At 42.1% G+C, this 17,227-nt stretch overlaps 1 protein-coding gene across 4 annotated transcripts in view; it reads left to right on the top strand.

Moving 5' to 3' along the window:
- LOC126293598 (protogenin A-like) overlaps positions 1–17,227 on the top strand; it is a 450,940-nt gene that overhangs the window by 322,220 nt on the left and 111,493 nt on the right. For all 4 annotated transcript variants that reach the window (XR_007552316.1, XM_049986876.1, XM_049986877.1 and 1 more), the window contains exon 5: positions 7,942–8,010. Coding sequence is in view for 3 of the 4 variants with exons in the window: in XM_049986876.1 (XP_049842833.1) it covers positions 7,942–8,010 (69 nt within the window). In the remaining variant the exon portion in view is untranslated. The remainder of the gene's footprint in view (positions 1–7,941; positions 8,011–17,227) is intronic.

Below are 17,227 nucleotides of genomic sequence, written 5' to 3'. Positions count from 1 at the left end.
TTGATGCCTCAGAATATGTCCTACCAACTGATCCCTTCTTCTAGTCAATTTGTGTCACAAATTTTTCTTCTCTCCAATTCTATTCAACACTTCCTCATTAGTTATGTGATCTAGCCATCTAATCTTCAGCAATCTTCTGTAGCACCACATTTCGAAAGCTTCTATTCTCTTCTGGTCTAAACTATTTATCGTCCACGTTTCACTTTCATATGTGGCTACACTCCATACAAATACTTCCAGAAACGACTTCCTCACACTTAAATCTGTATTCGATGTTAATAAATTTCTCTACTTCAGGAACGCTTTCCTTGCCATTGCCATTCTACATTTTATGTCCTCTCTACTTCGACCATTATCAGTTATTTTGCTCCACAAATAACAAAACTCCTTTACTACTTTAACTGTCTCATTTCCTAATCTCATTCCCACAGCATCACCCGATTTAATTCGACCACATTCCATTATCCTCGTTTTGCTTTTGTTGATGTTAATCTTATACCTTCCTTTCAAGACACTGTCCATTCCGTTCAACTGCTCTTCCAAGTGCTTTGCTGTCTCTGACAGAATTACAATGACATCGGCGAACCTTAAAGTTTTTATTTCTTCTCCCTGGATTTTAATTCCTACTGCAAATTTTTCTTTTGTTTCCTTTATTGCTTGCTCAATATACAGATTGAATAACACCGGGGAGAGGCTACAATCCTGTCTTACTCCCTTCCCAACCACTGCTTCCCTATCATGCCCCTCGACTCTCATGACTGCCATCTGGTTTCTGTACAAATTGTAAATAGCCTTTCGCTCCCTGTATTTTACCCCTGCCACCTTCAGAATTTTGAAAGAGAGTATTCCAGTCAACATTGTCAAAAGCTTTCTCTAAGTCTACGACTGCTAGAAATGTAGGTTTACCTTTTCTTAATCTATTTTCTAAGATAAATCGTAGGGTCAGTATTGCCTCACGTGTTCCAACATTTCTACGTAATCCAAACTGATCTCTTCCCCGAGGTTGGCTTCTGACAGATTTCAGTCCGTCTGTAAAGAATTCGTGTTAGTTTTTCACAGCCGTGGCTTATTAAACTGATAGTTCGGTAATTTTCACATATGTGAACACCTGCTTTCTTTGGGATTGGAAATATATTGTTCTTGAAGTCTGAGGGTATTTCCAGAGTCTTATACATCTTGCTTCTACATTTAAGAACTGCTATATCTGCTTGCTACAGGAGATAGTGGGGTTAGGTTAGGTTATGTTATGTTAGGAGAGGTCAGGTCTCCAATCTTCTTAATCTGTATTTGTATTCAGGGTGCCTCACGTTGTAAAGCGCCTCATCAGCTTCATACATCTGTATAAATTTTGTACTTATCGATACACAACAATTGTATTTACCGGCAATGTTTATAAAAACACTACAGACGATGTTAGCGCCTCCTCCCCCCCCCCCCCCCCCGTTCACATTGCAGTAAACAGAAGACAAGCGACTTCTTATATAAAATCTACAGCGAGGCCCTAGATTTGATCAAATATTTGACGATATTTGACAAAGTTCCCAATTACACCATCAAATTTCTTTGAGAAAGATATTTGTCTAAGATATTGGACAAAGGAATCTGATAGTGTAATACCAGCGTTAGTTGGTAGCCCCCACTCCCTCTTCCACATTATCACAAACTTTATCACATATCTAATCTGTAAAATGAAAGACTTTTTTTCGAGGGGGGGGGGGGGAGGGGCGGTTGTTAGGATGAATGACGAAGGAATTGATGATGCGTCATAAGTGCTAGCCACAACTTACTTCATAAATATGAAAGCTAACTATCCACAGTGTGATGTCCGGAATTAAAAAAAAAAGGTGAGGTGGTAATTTTTTGTTTTTGTTTTGTTGAAAGGAAAGAAAAAAAAGGGTGAATAAAGGTGAAGGGAAGTGGTTCTATTTTTACTGGAATGAACTTATTGATGGACTTCACAAAAATTTATTTTACCTATATTTTTTTTTACTCATCGAAGAAGACAACACAACACATATAAAAGAAATCATCACACTAATAATATTCCACAGAATGATCGTTTCACAAGACACTTTCTAGCTCGACTGACTCTTAAGACTGAACAAGACTCGACTGACTCTACTCTCTCTCTGGACCACAGCCTCTTCACGTCCCTCTGGACCAGAGATTTCAACTGAGTTTGGCACGCTGATTATTTAATTAATCGTACAGCCGCTGGGCGCGCGCTTGGCGCGTCGTTTAAATGGGGTTAAACGCACACCGCGAGAGGCGTGGGCTAGCGGTGTCTTACAGGTATCGCCACAACAGTGAGAGTTGACACTTGTTCCAAAACATACTTCCTCTGCATTATTCCCCTCCAAAGCCACACTTGCTGGACCTGTGCACTATTCTTACTGTTCGGAAATCACTTGATTCCTGCACTCGTTGCTCCTGAACAGGATGTCAATGCTTTGTGTCTGACCACAATCAGTAAAATAATAATAATAATAATAACCCAGCAAAATATCGCCCCATAACATGCCTACCAACAATATACAAAATATTAACTTCAGTCATTACACAGAAATTAATGACACAACACATCACAAAATTATAAATGAAGAACAAAAAGGCTGCTGCAAACGAGCACGAGGATCAAAAGAGCAACTGATAATAGATACAGAGGTGACATATCAAGCTAAAACTAAACAAAGGTCGCTGCACTATGCATACATTGACTACCAAAAAGCTCTTGATAGTGTACGCCACTCATGGTTGCTACAGATATTGGAAATATACAAAGTAGATCCTAAATTGATACCGTTCCTAAACATAGTAATGAAAAATTGGAAAACCACACTTAATATCCAAACAAATTCAAATAATATCACATCACAGCCAATACAGATTAAGCGTGGAATATATCAAGGAGACTCATTAAGTCCTTTCTGTTTCTGCCTTGCTCTGAACCCACTATCCAACATGCTAAATAATACCAATTATATCCATAATATTCCATCGCTTCTATGGAGCCGCTGTGGTTATACAATATGTAATCTTCTTGTTTAGTGTTTTCCCTTGACTATGCTATTTTTCTAACATTTGTCTGTTCCAAAAGCCATATTTATGTCATTGCTGAATACTTCTGTCATCTTTAGTAATTGGTTGAGTTGTTGACTTGTTGCTGCCAGTAGATTTAGATCATCCATGTATAGCAAATGTGTGATTTTGTGTGGGTATGTTCCAGTAATATTGTATCCATAACTTGTATTATTTAGCATGTTGGATAGTGGGTTCAGAGCAAGGCAGAACCAGAAAGGACTTAATGAGTCTCCTTGGTATATTCCACGCGTAATCTGTATTGGCTGTGATGCGATATTATTTGAATTTCCAGAATGAGATTTTCACTCTGCAGCGGAGTGCGCGCTGATATGAAACTTCCTGGCAGATTAAAACTGTGTGCCCGACCGAGACTCGAACTCGGGACCTTTGCCTTTCGCGGGCAAGTGCTCTACCATCTGAGCGACCGAAGCACGACTCACGCCCGGTACTCACAGCTTTACTTCTGCCAGTATCTTGTCTCCTACCTTCCAAACTTTACAGAAGCTCTTCTGCGAACCTTACAGAAATCTCATTCTGGAAACATCCCCCAGGCTGTGGCTAAGCCATGTCTCCGCTATATCCTTTCTTTCAGGAGTGCTAGTTCTGCAAGGGTCGCAGAAGAGCTTCTGTAAAGTTTGGAAGGTATGAGACGAGATACTGGCAGAAGTAAAGCTGTGAGTACCGGGCGTGAGTCGTGCTTCGGTAGCTCAGATGGTAGAGCACTTGCCCGCGAAAGGCAAAGGTCCCGAGTTCGAGTCACGGTCTGGCACACAGTTTTAATCTGCCAGGAAGTTTCTCATTTGGATTTGTTTGGTTTCATATCATTATTATTTTTATTATTATTACAGGCTGTGGTCAGACACAAAGCATTGACATCCTGTTCAGAAGCAACGAATGGTCTAACCTTCCCAGAGCCCCAACCTGAACTGAAGCGAACACCTTTGGTATGACGTAGAATGCCGACTTCGCACCAGATTCCAGTGCTCAAAATCAGAGCCTTCTCTGATTTCGGCTCTTGAGGAGAAATGGACTGCCTTTCTGACTGGTCATTGAGACACCTTTGTGAAAGTGTCCCCATCAAAGGTCACACCCAGAGACGGTGGGATGCATCCGATAAGGGTCGCCGAATACACTCTTTCTTTCCTGATGTACAAGAAAGACTACAACTGAAACATGTCGACCTAAGCCGGGGTATGGTCCATTTCTTGACATCCAAGGGCCGTATCCGGTACAATAAACCGTGTGGGACTAACTAACGATGAAGTATGCGTATGTGGAGAAACTGGGACACCAGAACATGTCACACTGCTGTGAGCACAAGTGAGACATATACAGGATGACAATGACATCGCCAGAATAATACGTAACCCCGATGACTGGAACACAATAAATAGCGTAGCCGATATTGTATCGAACACACTGCACGGAGAATACAAGCGCCAAAACCAATATGGAAGGAGGCGTAGACAAGCACATACAACACAACAAACCACACGGGAGAACAGAAACACGACCACAGATTCCGAAACCGAGGAAGGAACACTAAGTGAACATGACTCAGAAGGGATGAACAAGTAAGGGACAAAAACCAGCAGTGCATGACACTGCATGCCACAACAGTCACAAAACAAATAAACACCGGCACCACATACTAAGACTGTAGTAATAAGGTAATGTCGCTTGGAAGGAGAAGGCTCGAAGAACTTTTATTCCGAGGCTCCTCCGCCCCAATGACATCCTGCATAGTGTTCAAAGTATACTGCACGCAAGCAGTAATGTATTGCTTGTCTTATTGTGTGCAGACAGAAGTATATTCTCTTCTCTATTCAAAGCTGTAATCAATGAATTTCATATATCAGAAATAAGTTATTTAAGGAATAATGCATTCATGTAACAATGAGCTATATTCTATTGCAACTAACAAGTTACAGACATAAGTGTATTTCCCATGTGAAGCTAAAATTCATGTATTCCATCTATGAAGTGTTCAATCAGCATTTAATCTGTGTAAACATACAATAGCGCAAACCATTTCAGATGAGACTACTCGAGGTTGTACCGAGACCTACTCATCTGAAATGATAGAAATAGGCCATTATTAACCAACATGCTACTTAGACTGTATTACTCATCCAAATACAGCTTATCACTTCCCTCTATATATTACAAGTTATTTCTAACCACTCTCATTGTACTTTTTTTTGACATTTGCATTGTATAAATTATATTCTCATCAACTAGGTAGTAACAAATTATATGGAACATTTTTAACAATTGTTAAGCATTCAATTCGCTGTAACATCAGAGAAATATTTATATATTATGTTCTTTATATTATTTAACAAAGCATTAACAACTGAATACCAATAAGGCTGTAACAATGAGAAGTCTTTGCTATTAGATTCAGAAGCATCCGACCCACCTCAAATTTCAAGGCAGTGGGTTACTCTGTACTCCAGAATGAGATTTTCACTCTGCAGCGGAGTGTGTGCTGATATGAAACTTCCTGGCACATTAAAACTGTGGTGAAGCAGTTGCCTGCGAAAGGCAAAGGTCCCGAGTTCGAGTCTCGGTCCGGCACACAGTTTTAATCTGTCAGGAAGTTTCTTACTCTGTACTGTTGATGAAATAAATAAAATAATAAATACCCCATATTAATGTCCACAAATAGATGCAGGAATACTTGTGATGAGATAGTATGAAACAGTAGCAGGTGTATGGTCTGAACAGTCAATACTTCTTGAAATTACTTATAAACTGTCTACGTCGCAAGGCATGTTTCTTAAAAGATGACCGGTTAGGGTCATGGCATGGTGATCTTCAGACGTTCAACCATATTGATGGGCAATGGCCTTGCATGGAGCAGGGACCACTGAATGACGATAGTCAACTGTTGACAACTGAACTCAGAGCCATTGTCATCAATATGGGTGAAGGTCTGAAGATGGTGACGTCATGATCGAAACCAGTCACCATCGAAGTAACCTGTTTTAAAAGTAATTTCTAATATACAGAGGGGTTGAACGGGAATGGGGAAATGAGTATCAAACAGAGCCACCGACACGTTTAGCGATTCGTCGCGTTCGAGACAAATTTGAAGCCGAAGGCTGTGTTAAAGATGTGCACAAACAAGTCCAGCTAACACCCGCCGTGTGTTGCAACAATTCACTCGCTCACCACAGATGTCTGTGAGACAGTGTGCCCGTGAAACTGGAGTGAGTCGCTCAAGTGTTCGACAAATTTTGAAGACAGCAGAGTGGAAGTGCTACATCCTACGATTGCTACACGCAATGAACGAGGACGACCCAGATCGTAGAATGGAGTACTGCGAGTGGTTTACTAACATCGCGCGCAACGATGAAGAGTTTGCAGAGATGATTGTGTGGTCTGATGAGGCACAGTTCAAACTCAGTGGTACAGTAATCCGCCACAATTGCATCTACTGGGCCGCCGAAAATACGAACGTCCATGTAGGCAGAAGGCGTGAATTTGCCAGGAGTAAATGTGTGGTGTGGGTTGTCTTACCGTGGCTTGATTAGGCCATTCTTGTTTGACGGCACAGTTACCGGTGAGGTGTACCTTCAGAAGTTTCAGACATCCATTTTACCTGCCATCCGAGACTTGTATGGAGACGGAAGAGTGTTGTGTAATCGAAATTTAGCAGATTTCTTTTAGTACTCATGTGAATGTCTTCACACTTTTCTGTATTAAACTGAGTGAGTGGTTGTACGTTATTACTAAATATGTAGCTATTGTATCAGCATACCCTGAAAGGAACCTGCCTGGTGTACAGTCTGGGCTCGAGGCCTTGTCTTTGTTTAGTGATTTAAGCCACTTTGCTACACTGAGGATAACTAGTTCTATATTTCTCATCTTGGCAGTTGTTCTTGATTGGAATTCAAGAATATTTACTTTGTTTTCTTTGGTGAAGAAGTTTCAGAAAACCATGTTTAATAACTCTGCTTTTGTGGCGCTGTTATCGCACAGTGGTGGTATTAGTTGTGTCTTACCACTGGTGTGCTTTATTTATGACCAGTAGTTTAGTTTCAACGAAATGGTGCCCCAGCCCACTACCAAAGTCATGTTACGGCGTATCTCGACGAAAATCTACCAGGGAGATGGATAGGCCGTAGAGGTGCTGTGGAGTATCCACCACGTTGCCCAGACCTGACTCCTCTGGACTTTTACCTGTGGGGAACACTAATGGACGTCGTTTATCGACAAAAGCCACGCACATTGGATGAAGTTCGAGAATCCATCGTACACTCATGTGCAAATATCCAACTGAACACGTTGCAGTCAGTAGTTCGTGCTGCAGTTCGGCGGCATCGTTTGTGTGTGGATGTTAATGGGGACCATGTCGAAAACCTACAGTGACATCTTTAAGCTGGACTTTAAGCTACACTTTCACCAAAAATGAGACAACTGCGTCTATTAGTTTGCAAGTTATGGACTTTTAAACAGTGGATACTTTTCTTTTTTTACTTTGGATCCCCCTTTATTTGTGAGCGATGACTTTCTCCAGAAATATTTTCGTAATTCCTTAATATTTTCACTGTCACATGGGCAAACTTTGCCGTATGTATGAGTGCCAGCTATTTTTATGGTTTTCTATGTTTATTACGAAGGCTGGCCAACAGTAAAGGCTGGTCGAGGTGGTCGGTGCACGAGATTTCGTACTTAAAAGCGGGAGAATCGTACCCTGTCAAAAGACGAGTCTGCTGAAATTAACACGTTCCTTCATTCAAAGTGTATCCCCGTTGGCAGTTGAGCTACACCCAATGTGATTTTTGTCCACTGCTCGTACTGAGCGCATCATTGTATACATTTTACGTGAGTTTTTGTTTCCATTTGTTTCAGATACGTTACTGTAGAGCCGGGAGTTCTCTACATAACCTCTGTTGAAAGCTCAGACGAAGGCAACTACAGGTCAGTATCTTGTACAAACTTTTGGTTTATACATGCTGTTATCTAAAATTTTTCATGATTAGTGAAGCTGACAGTTTGTGTCTGTTGTTAGTGTAAATTATCTATTAGTGCTGCATGAAATGTGAACAATTTACATACTGCATTCGATACCTCTAGAATGAGATTTTCAATCTACAGCGGAGTGTGCGCTGATATGAAACTTCCTGGCAGATTAAAACTCTGTGCCGGACCGAGACTCGAATTCGGGACGTTTTACAGGGGGTGCTGCTTCAAGCGAAGTCTAGGTACTTTTTTCTTTTTAATTTTATCTCGCGCAGTATCATGAAATAGTCATGCAAAATTATTCAAAAACATTTTCATTAATAAATAATTATACCACACTTTCTTGAAATATGTATTCCGTTTGTGGTTCGTAGTTATAATTCTAAGTATTCGGACAGCTCGAAAGAGATCGCAACGATAGATAAGGTATTAGAGGCTGCGGAGGCATTCGAGATACTGACGAAAGTATTCATCCCTGATTTTGACCTCGGTTATGTAATTAATACTGATCAAGGCAGCTTCCGGTACTTCCGTACCAATCGAGATACAATACGTCCCTTACGGAACAAGGAGCGAAATCCGTTCCTCTACAGAAAAAAGATCAGAACAAGAGTAGTCATACCATTCACAGCACAGTATACTATGACTGTACCAGGGAAGATAACCCATTTCATGTTTGGTCAGATTCACATTATGAATCACCTTGAAGAAAATGTTTTATTGATACATAACCAACACGGATTCAGAAAATATCATTCTTGAGCAACACAGCTAGCTCTTTATTTCCATGAAGTAATGACTGCTGTCGACAAGGGATCTCAGATCGATTCCATATTCCTAGATTTCCAGAAGATTTTTGATACCGTTCCTCACAAGCGAGTATTAACCAAATTGCGTGCATATGGAGTATCGTCTCAGTTGTGTGACTGCATTCGTCATTTCCTCTCAGAGAGGTCGCAGTTCGTAGTAATAGACGGTAAATAATCGAGTAGAACAGAAGTGGTATCTGGCGTTCCGCAAGGTAGTGCCATAGGCGCTATGCTGTTCCTGATTTACATAAATGATCTAGATGATAATCTGAGCAGCCCCCTTAGATTGTTTGCAGGTGACGCTGTAATTTACCGACTAGTAAAATCAGCAGACGATCAATTCCAATTACAAAATGATCTAGAGACAATACCATACAGAGCATGGAGCGAAAACCGGCAATCAGCGCTAAACAAACAAAAGTGTGAGGTCATCCACATGGGTACTAAAATAATTCCGATAAATTTTGGGTACACGATAAATCGCACAAATCTATCGCCTGTCGATTCGACTAAATACCTAGGAATTAAAATTACGAGCAACTTAAATTGGAAAGACCACAGAGATAATATTGCGGGGAAGGCGAAACAGAGCGCCCTTTGTTGGCAGAAGGCGTAGAAGACGCGACAAACCCACAGCCTACTTTACACTTGTCCATCCACTGCGGGAATATTGCTGCGCGGTATGGGATCCTTCCAGGTAGGATTGACGGAGGACACCGAAAAATTTCAAAGAAAGGCAGCTCGTTTCGTGTTATCGCGCAATTGGGATGAGTGTGTGTCTGATATGATACGCGAGTTGGTTTGGCAGTCACTGAAACAGAGACGGTTTTCTTTGGGGCCAGAACTATTTACGAAATTTCAGTCACCAACTTTCTCTTCCGAATGCGAAAATATTTTGTTGACACCCTCCTACGTAGGGAGAAATGATCATCATAATAAAATAAACTACAGCTTGAACGGAAAGAATTAGGTATTCCTTTTTTCCGCGCGCCATTCGAAGTGGAATGGTAGAGAAGTAGTATGAAAATGGTTCGATAAACCTCTGCCAGGCACTAAAGTGTGAACTGCAGAGTAACCATGTAGCAGTAGATGTACTTATTTGAGATTATGTCAGCCGTGTCAGAAAAAGCAAAAAAACATTGAAAATGGGTGTTGTACTGAAACCTATCATACACAGTGAAATGAATTCACGATGCCAAATTGACTTACTTGAGATGCAGGCAAACCCAGACAAAAGTCGAAGTTCTTACCTGTATACCAAGATCATTTGACAAAATTTGTTATCCTCTGTGCACTAACTTCGAAAAAGGGTGATGAAGAAGCATAGAATCTTTTGGACATTTTTACCACCTTTGGTGCTCCAAGTATCCTTCATTCTGATAATGATAGAGAGTTTTGTAACCAAGTCCTTCTAAGTTTATTTGGGTTGTGTAGTGATATGAGCCGGCTGCCGTGGCCGAGCGGTTCTAGGCGCTTCAGTCTGGAACCGCAGGATCGCTACGGTCGCAGGTTCGAATCCTGCCTCGGGCATGGATGTGTGTAATGTTCTTAGGTTAGTTAGGTTTAAGTACTTTTAGGTTCTAGGGGACTGATGACCTCAGATGTTAAATCCCATAGTGCTCAGAGCCTTTTGAACCATTTTTGAGTGATATAAAGATAGTCAGTGTCAGGGATCAGTCGAAAGAGCAAATCAAGATATCGAAAATATGTTATCAAGTTGGATGGAAACAAATGAAACTTCAGAACGGTCTGAAGGGCTGAGGTTTGTGCAAGCAATGAAAAATAGGACTTATCATGAAAGGATGAGATGTTCACCTTATGAAGCCATGTTTGCGTTTCCAATGAAAATGTGCTCAGTTGTTCCACGTGATTTCAAAAAATATGAACATTGAAGAAGACTTGGAAACAATGTTAAACGCCACTTCCACTCACTCATCGGAAATTGAAAATGACGGCCAAGGAATTTATGGCAGTGAATCAAGTATTGGAACAGAAGGAACGGAGGTAGAAAGTGTGGCTGCAGCAAGTGAGGAAGCTCCAGCGACACAGGATATGGCAACAGTTAACAACGAGACCCCAGCATCAACTGATGGTTGTGACGAGGCGCTGACAAATTCCAGCAGTGTTAATAAAGTGAAACGGATCCGCGAAGCTGCCAGAGAAGATCTTCAATTGCAGGCAAAGAAAATGAAAGCAGCCTCATGTAACGAAATTCCAAAACCTTCAGTTGGGCATAATGTGAGAATTAAAGTACCGGATGCAAAATCTATAATAGGGGTAGTCATAAATCTTCAAGATGACGAATTTTATCATCTTGGTACCAAAGCTGGTAAACTGAAGTCATTGTACACTTGGAACCAATTTACATTGTGGAAGGAAAATTTTATCAACCTCGAAGAAGTAGCGAGAGAAGAAATTAGTCTACGGGAAGTGGTTGCGAAAAAATCATTTGTTAGTCCGCAGCTCGTGGTCGTGCGGTAGCGTTCTCGCTTCCCACGCCCGGCTTCCCGGGTTCGATTCCCGGCGGGGTCAGGGACTTTCCTCTGCCTCGTGATGACTGGGTGTTGTATGATGTCCTTAGGTTAGTTAGGTTTAAGTAGTTCCAAGCTGTAGGGGACTGATGACCATAGTGTTAAGTCCCATAGTGCTCATAGCCATTTGAACCATTTTTGAACAATCTTTTGTTGGGGGACAAGGGTTCAAAAAGTGGAATTGATTAGAAAAGTGGTTGTGTTAATCGTCTTCCATATTACAAATTCAGAGGGCTCTGAGCGCTATGGGACTTAACATCTGTTGTCGTCAGTCCCCTAGAACGTAGAACTACGTAAACCTAACTAACCTAAGGACATCACACACATCCATGCCCGAGGCAGGATTCGAACCTGCGACCGTAGCGGTCAGGTGCTTCCAGACTGAAGCGCCTAGAACCGCACGGGCACACCATATTACATAATTCGAAATGCCACTATAGTCAGCCTTGTCGTAACAGAAATTAACGCTTACAAAGTAACATTTTTCACTAATGTGGAATATTGCTCATTGTAATTACATTGGAATGCAAGAATGTTTAAAATGCTTAAATTTACAATAAATACAAACTACTTCAATAAATTACTAAGCCGATTTTTTTTAATGAAGATGGTTTTACCAGTTGGTTCGTTGGTTACCAACGGCTCTCGGCTAAAGTTCGAAGTCTATACATATAAGAAGAAATTTCGGACTTTTACCACACCGTGATCGTAAGTCTTAGGTTTCACCAGTTAATTCTAGCATTTACCAATCGTCTCACTTTTACAGTAACATTATATGTGGAACAGCAGAGGACCTGCAACACTTCCTTGTGCAACGACAGATATTACGCCTGTTCTACTCGACGACTTTCCATCAGTTGCTACGAACTGTGACCTCTCTGACAGGAAATCAGGAATCCAGTCGCTCAACTATGACGTTACTCTATAGGCACGCAATTTGATTAGGAGCCTTTTAGTGCCTCTTTCTCGATATTTATCTGTTTCCCGCCTCTCTCAGCGTTTCTTCGCTGGATCGCCAGTTGATCAGCAAATGCCAGCCAGATGACACCAACATCGTTCTTTGAGTCTCCAATGTGAACTTTGTTCAGGGACTTTGTCCGTTTTTTGAACTCACATTGTATCATTACAGTTTTCCATTTCTTAGGAAGGCCATCTTCAATAGATCTGTTTAAAACGAAAAAGAGCGTGTAATAAAAGTAAATTAGAAAACAAACAGAAAAATCAAACTAGGTACTAAACATAACGCCTGTTAGTGGACACTAACGTCGGGAATTTACGGCCTTCACCTTAAGGGGAGGTTTACTAACCATCTTTTGGTGCAAAAAATCGATTTTTTAAAAAATTGCATTTTTGGATGCATAAAAGTGTTTAGAATCGGCCCCTGAAACGGTTTTTCCGAATACTGAACGGAAATGTTTCTTATTCACGGTTGAACAAAAAAATGCACCTGCCCGAAATCGGCGTTTTTCACACACCAGTTTTTTTCTTTCGGAGGACGAGCTATTGTACCGGTGCTTGGGAGGAAACACAAAATTCATACGAAAGTTCGAACGCGTGTGTTTGGAAGTTAGTCACCAAGCATTTGCATTCTGGTGCGAAGACTGTGGAGATTGCGACTTTCCTGGCAGTGAGCAGCTTCAACGAAGGGTATTCAGCAATTCTGAAGACCATGACAACGATGGACGTCACCCTGGGACTCTATTCGATGCAGTTCGCCAAGCATGCGGAAGACCACCGGATTCGAGCGGCGGAAAACCGCTTGTCACCGGCCGTACGAGCGGCTCTGGAGCAGCGCAGGATGGCCCAGATAGAGGAGAACGCCCTCTATGAGGAAGAGGAAGGACTAGTTTATGGACCAGAAATAGCAGATTGAACGTACGTTGCATAATATTGCATTTATATGTAGCCAAACTTCAAACGTGTTTTTCTCGAAATGACATTTTTATCGCGCGGTATGGTAGCATCAAATCTACTGAACCGATTCGTATTATTCTTTGTTTCCGACGAAGCTAACTAAATTGTCTACTAGTTGTACCACTTTTATTCCGATCCATCAACTATAAATATGTTTACTTGTCTGAAGAAGTAGAGAAATCGATGAAAAAACCCTAGTTTTTTTCAAATGTCCGCCATTTTGTTTCCTAAGGTCTAAAAAACTTAAATGAGGCACAACTCCTAAAGAATCATATATACTTCGCTACCTCGGGATGGATGTGTGTGATGTCCGTAGGTTAGTTAGGTTTAAGTAGTTCTAAGTTCTAGGGGGCTGATCACCTCAGAAGTACAGTCTCATAGTGCTCAGAGCCATACTTCTCTAACGTCAACTCAGTTTTGATTTCAGACGAGCCTGCTGACCTGTGACATACCGCGCGTGGAGGTCTACATGGAAATTCTGTTTCGTTCCGACGGCACTTCCGCTTTTGCTCTTCGACATTTCCGGTTGAAAAAATTGCAGTTTATAGAGGAAAAATCAATAAAAAATTTGACATTGATATCTGTAAAATATCCCGAGAAAAAAATTCTCAAAGTACATGCTTCTGTCGTGCCGAAGATAGTAAACCTCCCGTTAATGACGGCTTCTGCTCTCCTGAAGACACATGCAAAGAGCTGTCTGAATGTCTGTGGAAGAATCGCAGCGGATTCTTTCTCAAAAGCCGAAACCAGAGAAGTTAGTGATGTTGGTCGCATGGGATATGGAACTAAGTCGACGTTCTAACTCATTGTAACGGTGATCCATTCGATTCAGGTCGAGACTGTGGACAGGTCAGTCCATTTCATGGATATTATCGCCTACAAATCATTGCCTCACAGATGGTGCTTTACGACAGGGAATGTTGGCATGCTGATACAGTCATCATTTCGGAACTGTTCCTCTACTCAACGTAATACACAATGGTGTAAAATACACATTTATCATTTTCTCAAGCTCAGTAAGGGATCACACCCTAACCGCGGAGAAAAACGCATGCCGTAACACGACCACCTCACTTTTCTCCTGCCGGGGGCTGGGTGTTGGGGTGTCCTCATCATCATTTCATCCTCGTGACAGGCGCGCAAGTAGCCAAATCTGGCCCCGGCTGAAATAAGACTTGCACTCGGCCGTCGAACTTCGGCGGATGGGGCCTCCCCGCCAACGATGCCATACGCTCGTTTCTTCCAATCCATATGTGGCATACAGCAAACCAATGCTTAACAATATTGGTTAAAAACAGTCTTGGTTTGCAATTTTAGTTTTTTTAGTTTTCAACGACGCGTTTCGCCTTATTTAGGCATCTTCAAGTTATCTTTATTTGGTATTTCTTAGAAGAATCCTTGAGTCAGTGTAGCCAAAGAGCACCGTCGGATATATCAGGCCAACATCGCCTTCGTTAAACTCGGTACATACTTTTCTAGATGGACGCGAGTAACACCAACATAATGCGTTCCCGTTCACAGGAGCGAGTAACAGAACATGATGGGGGCATGCAGATCTTGGTGTCACTCGCGTCCATCTATAAAAGTTTGTACCGGGTTTAACGAAGGCGATGTTGCCTGATATATCCGACGGTGCTCTTTGGCTACACTGACTAAAGGATTCTTCTAAGAAATACCAAATAAAGATAACTTGAAGATGCCTAAATAAGGCGAAACGCGTCGTTGAAAAATAAAAAAAACTAAAATTGCAACCAAGACTGTTTTTAACCAATGCTCATTTCGTTTCCATTTCACTACTTTGGCGCAACACAAGATTACAGTTAACGTTCTCCAGGCATTCGCCAAACCCTAACCCAAATCCTTCCACAGGATTGGCTGAGGGTATAGCGTGATCCACCCCTCCAAATGACTCGTTTTCAGTCGTCTACTGCCCAGTGGCGTCGCTGTTCACGCCCCATCAAGTGTCGCATAGCATTCACTGCAGAAATGTTTGGCTTATGAGGAAGTTGCTCGACCGTTGCACCCCTGTCTTTGTGTCTCCGTACTCACAATCATTGGGCTGAATAGACTGCTGGTAGCATATTGGAACTCAAAGAGTGACCCCTTCGGCAGATTTCATGCGATTTTTGGGATTCCACACGTCAGTCGTCAAGAAAGGAACCCGTATAGGATGAGGCAACGGCCTTGCCGCAGTGGAGACACCGGTTCCCGTGAGATCGGCGAAGTTAAGCGCTGTCGGGCGTGGCCGGCACTTGGATGGGAGACCATGCGCTGTTGACATTTTTCGGGATGCACTCAGCCTCGTGATGACAATTCGACCGAATAGTAGCGGCTGCGGTCAAAGAAAACCACCATAACGACCGGGAGAGTGGTGTGCTCATCTGAGGATGACACGGCGGCTGGTTGGTCTCGATGGGCCACTTTGCAGACGGAGTGTGTGTTCTTATAGGATGTCCTCGTTGAACTTCTGTCTGTATGTCCGACTGTTAAAAACCTTTGTTCTTAGAAACGGGAAGACGTATCAATTCAAAATTTATGCCATATACTAACATCTACTGTAGTTTGAGGACCATCAAAAGTCGAGTATTCACAGAGAATTTATACGATGCACGCGTGCGTTAGGCAAAAATTTACCAGGGAATCTTTTGTCAATAGCCTATACGAACTGAGAAAATCAGCATCCTAGTTTGAAAAAGTGCCTCACTTTATCTTAGAATGACTGTTTGTGGCCGAGGGGTTCTAGGCGCTTCAGTCCAGAACCGCGCTGCTGCTGCGGTCGCAGGTTCGAATCCTGCCTCGGGCATGGATGTGTGTGATGTCCTTAGGTTAGTTAGGTTTCAGTAGTTCTAAGTCTTGGGGACTCATGACCTCAGATGTTGAGTCCCATAGTGCTCAGAGCCATTTGAGCTATTTTTGAACTAAAAGTGCTCTATTTTTCCTTCCTTGCTTCATTTTGTAGTCTCAGCCCCTTTCCTGCTTTCCTTGCATCCTTCGTGGAACATTCTGACTTTTTAGAAGAGTTCGTTCGCGTGTCTTCATTCTTCAAATATTTTATCGTATTTTCCACCATAGATATTTTAAAGCTCTCAGTAACTCTGAATATGTATAAGGCATTCTCGGGTTTCTTGCTGCGTTAATTCAGGGTAAAACCTCGAGCGTTCGACGGTTACCTCAGTCTTCTTCGTCAGTTGCTCCTGACGAATACGATGGAGGTAATCGTTGTTGTTGTTGTTGTTGTTGTTGTGGTCTTCAGTCCAGAGATTGGTTTGATGCTACTTTATCCTGTGCAAGCTTCTTCATCTCCCAGTACCTACTGCAGCCTACATCCTTATGAATCGGCTTAGTGTATTCATCTCTTGGTGTCCCTCTATGAGTTCTACCCTCCACGCTGCTCTCCAGTACTAAATTGGTGATCCCTTGATGCCTCAGAACATCTCCTACCAACCGAACGCTTCTTCTAGTCAAGTTGTGCCACAAATTACTCTTCTCCCTAATTCCATTCAGTAACTCCTCATTACAAAATTGTTAAGGCTTTCGTGGCCACTTGTTGACAAACTGCCTATTGGTTTCTGTCTCGGGTTCTTCGGCCGACGTTCATCTAATGATTTTTCTGACGTTTTACCAGCACGAGTGGCTGGCATTGTCAAAGCTGCACCCTCCATTGCCGGCAATGGAGGGTGGAGGGTGAAGCTTTGACAATGCCAGCCACTCGTGCTGGCGAAACGTCAGAAAAATCATTAGATGAACGTCGGCCGAAGAACCCCAGACAGAAACCAATAGGCAGTTTGTCAACTACTCATTAGTTATGTGATCTACTCATCTAATCTTCAGCATTCTTCTGTAGTACCACATTTCGAAAGCTTCTACTCTCTTCTTGTCTAAACTATTTATCATCCACGTTTCACTTTCGTACATGGCTAC

The sequence above is a fragment of the Schistocerca gregaria genome, chromosome 10, assembly GCF_023897955.1.
Source record: "Schistocerca gregaria isolate iqSchGreg1 chromosome 10, iqSchGreg1.2, whole genome shotgun sequence".
Taxonomy (NCBI): domain Eukaryota; kingdom Metazoa; phylum Arthropoda; class Insecta; order Orthoptera; family Acrididae; genus Schistocerca; species Schistocerca gregaria.
This window is presented reverse-complemented; position numbering and strand designations above follow the sequence as displayed.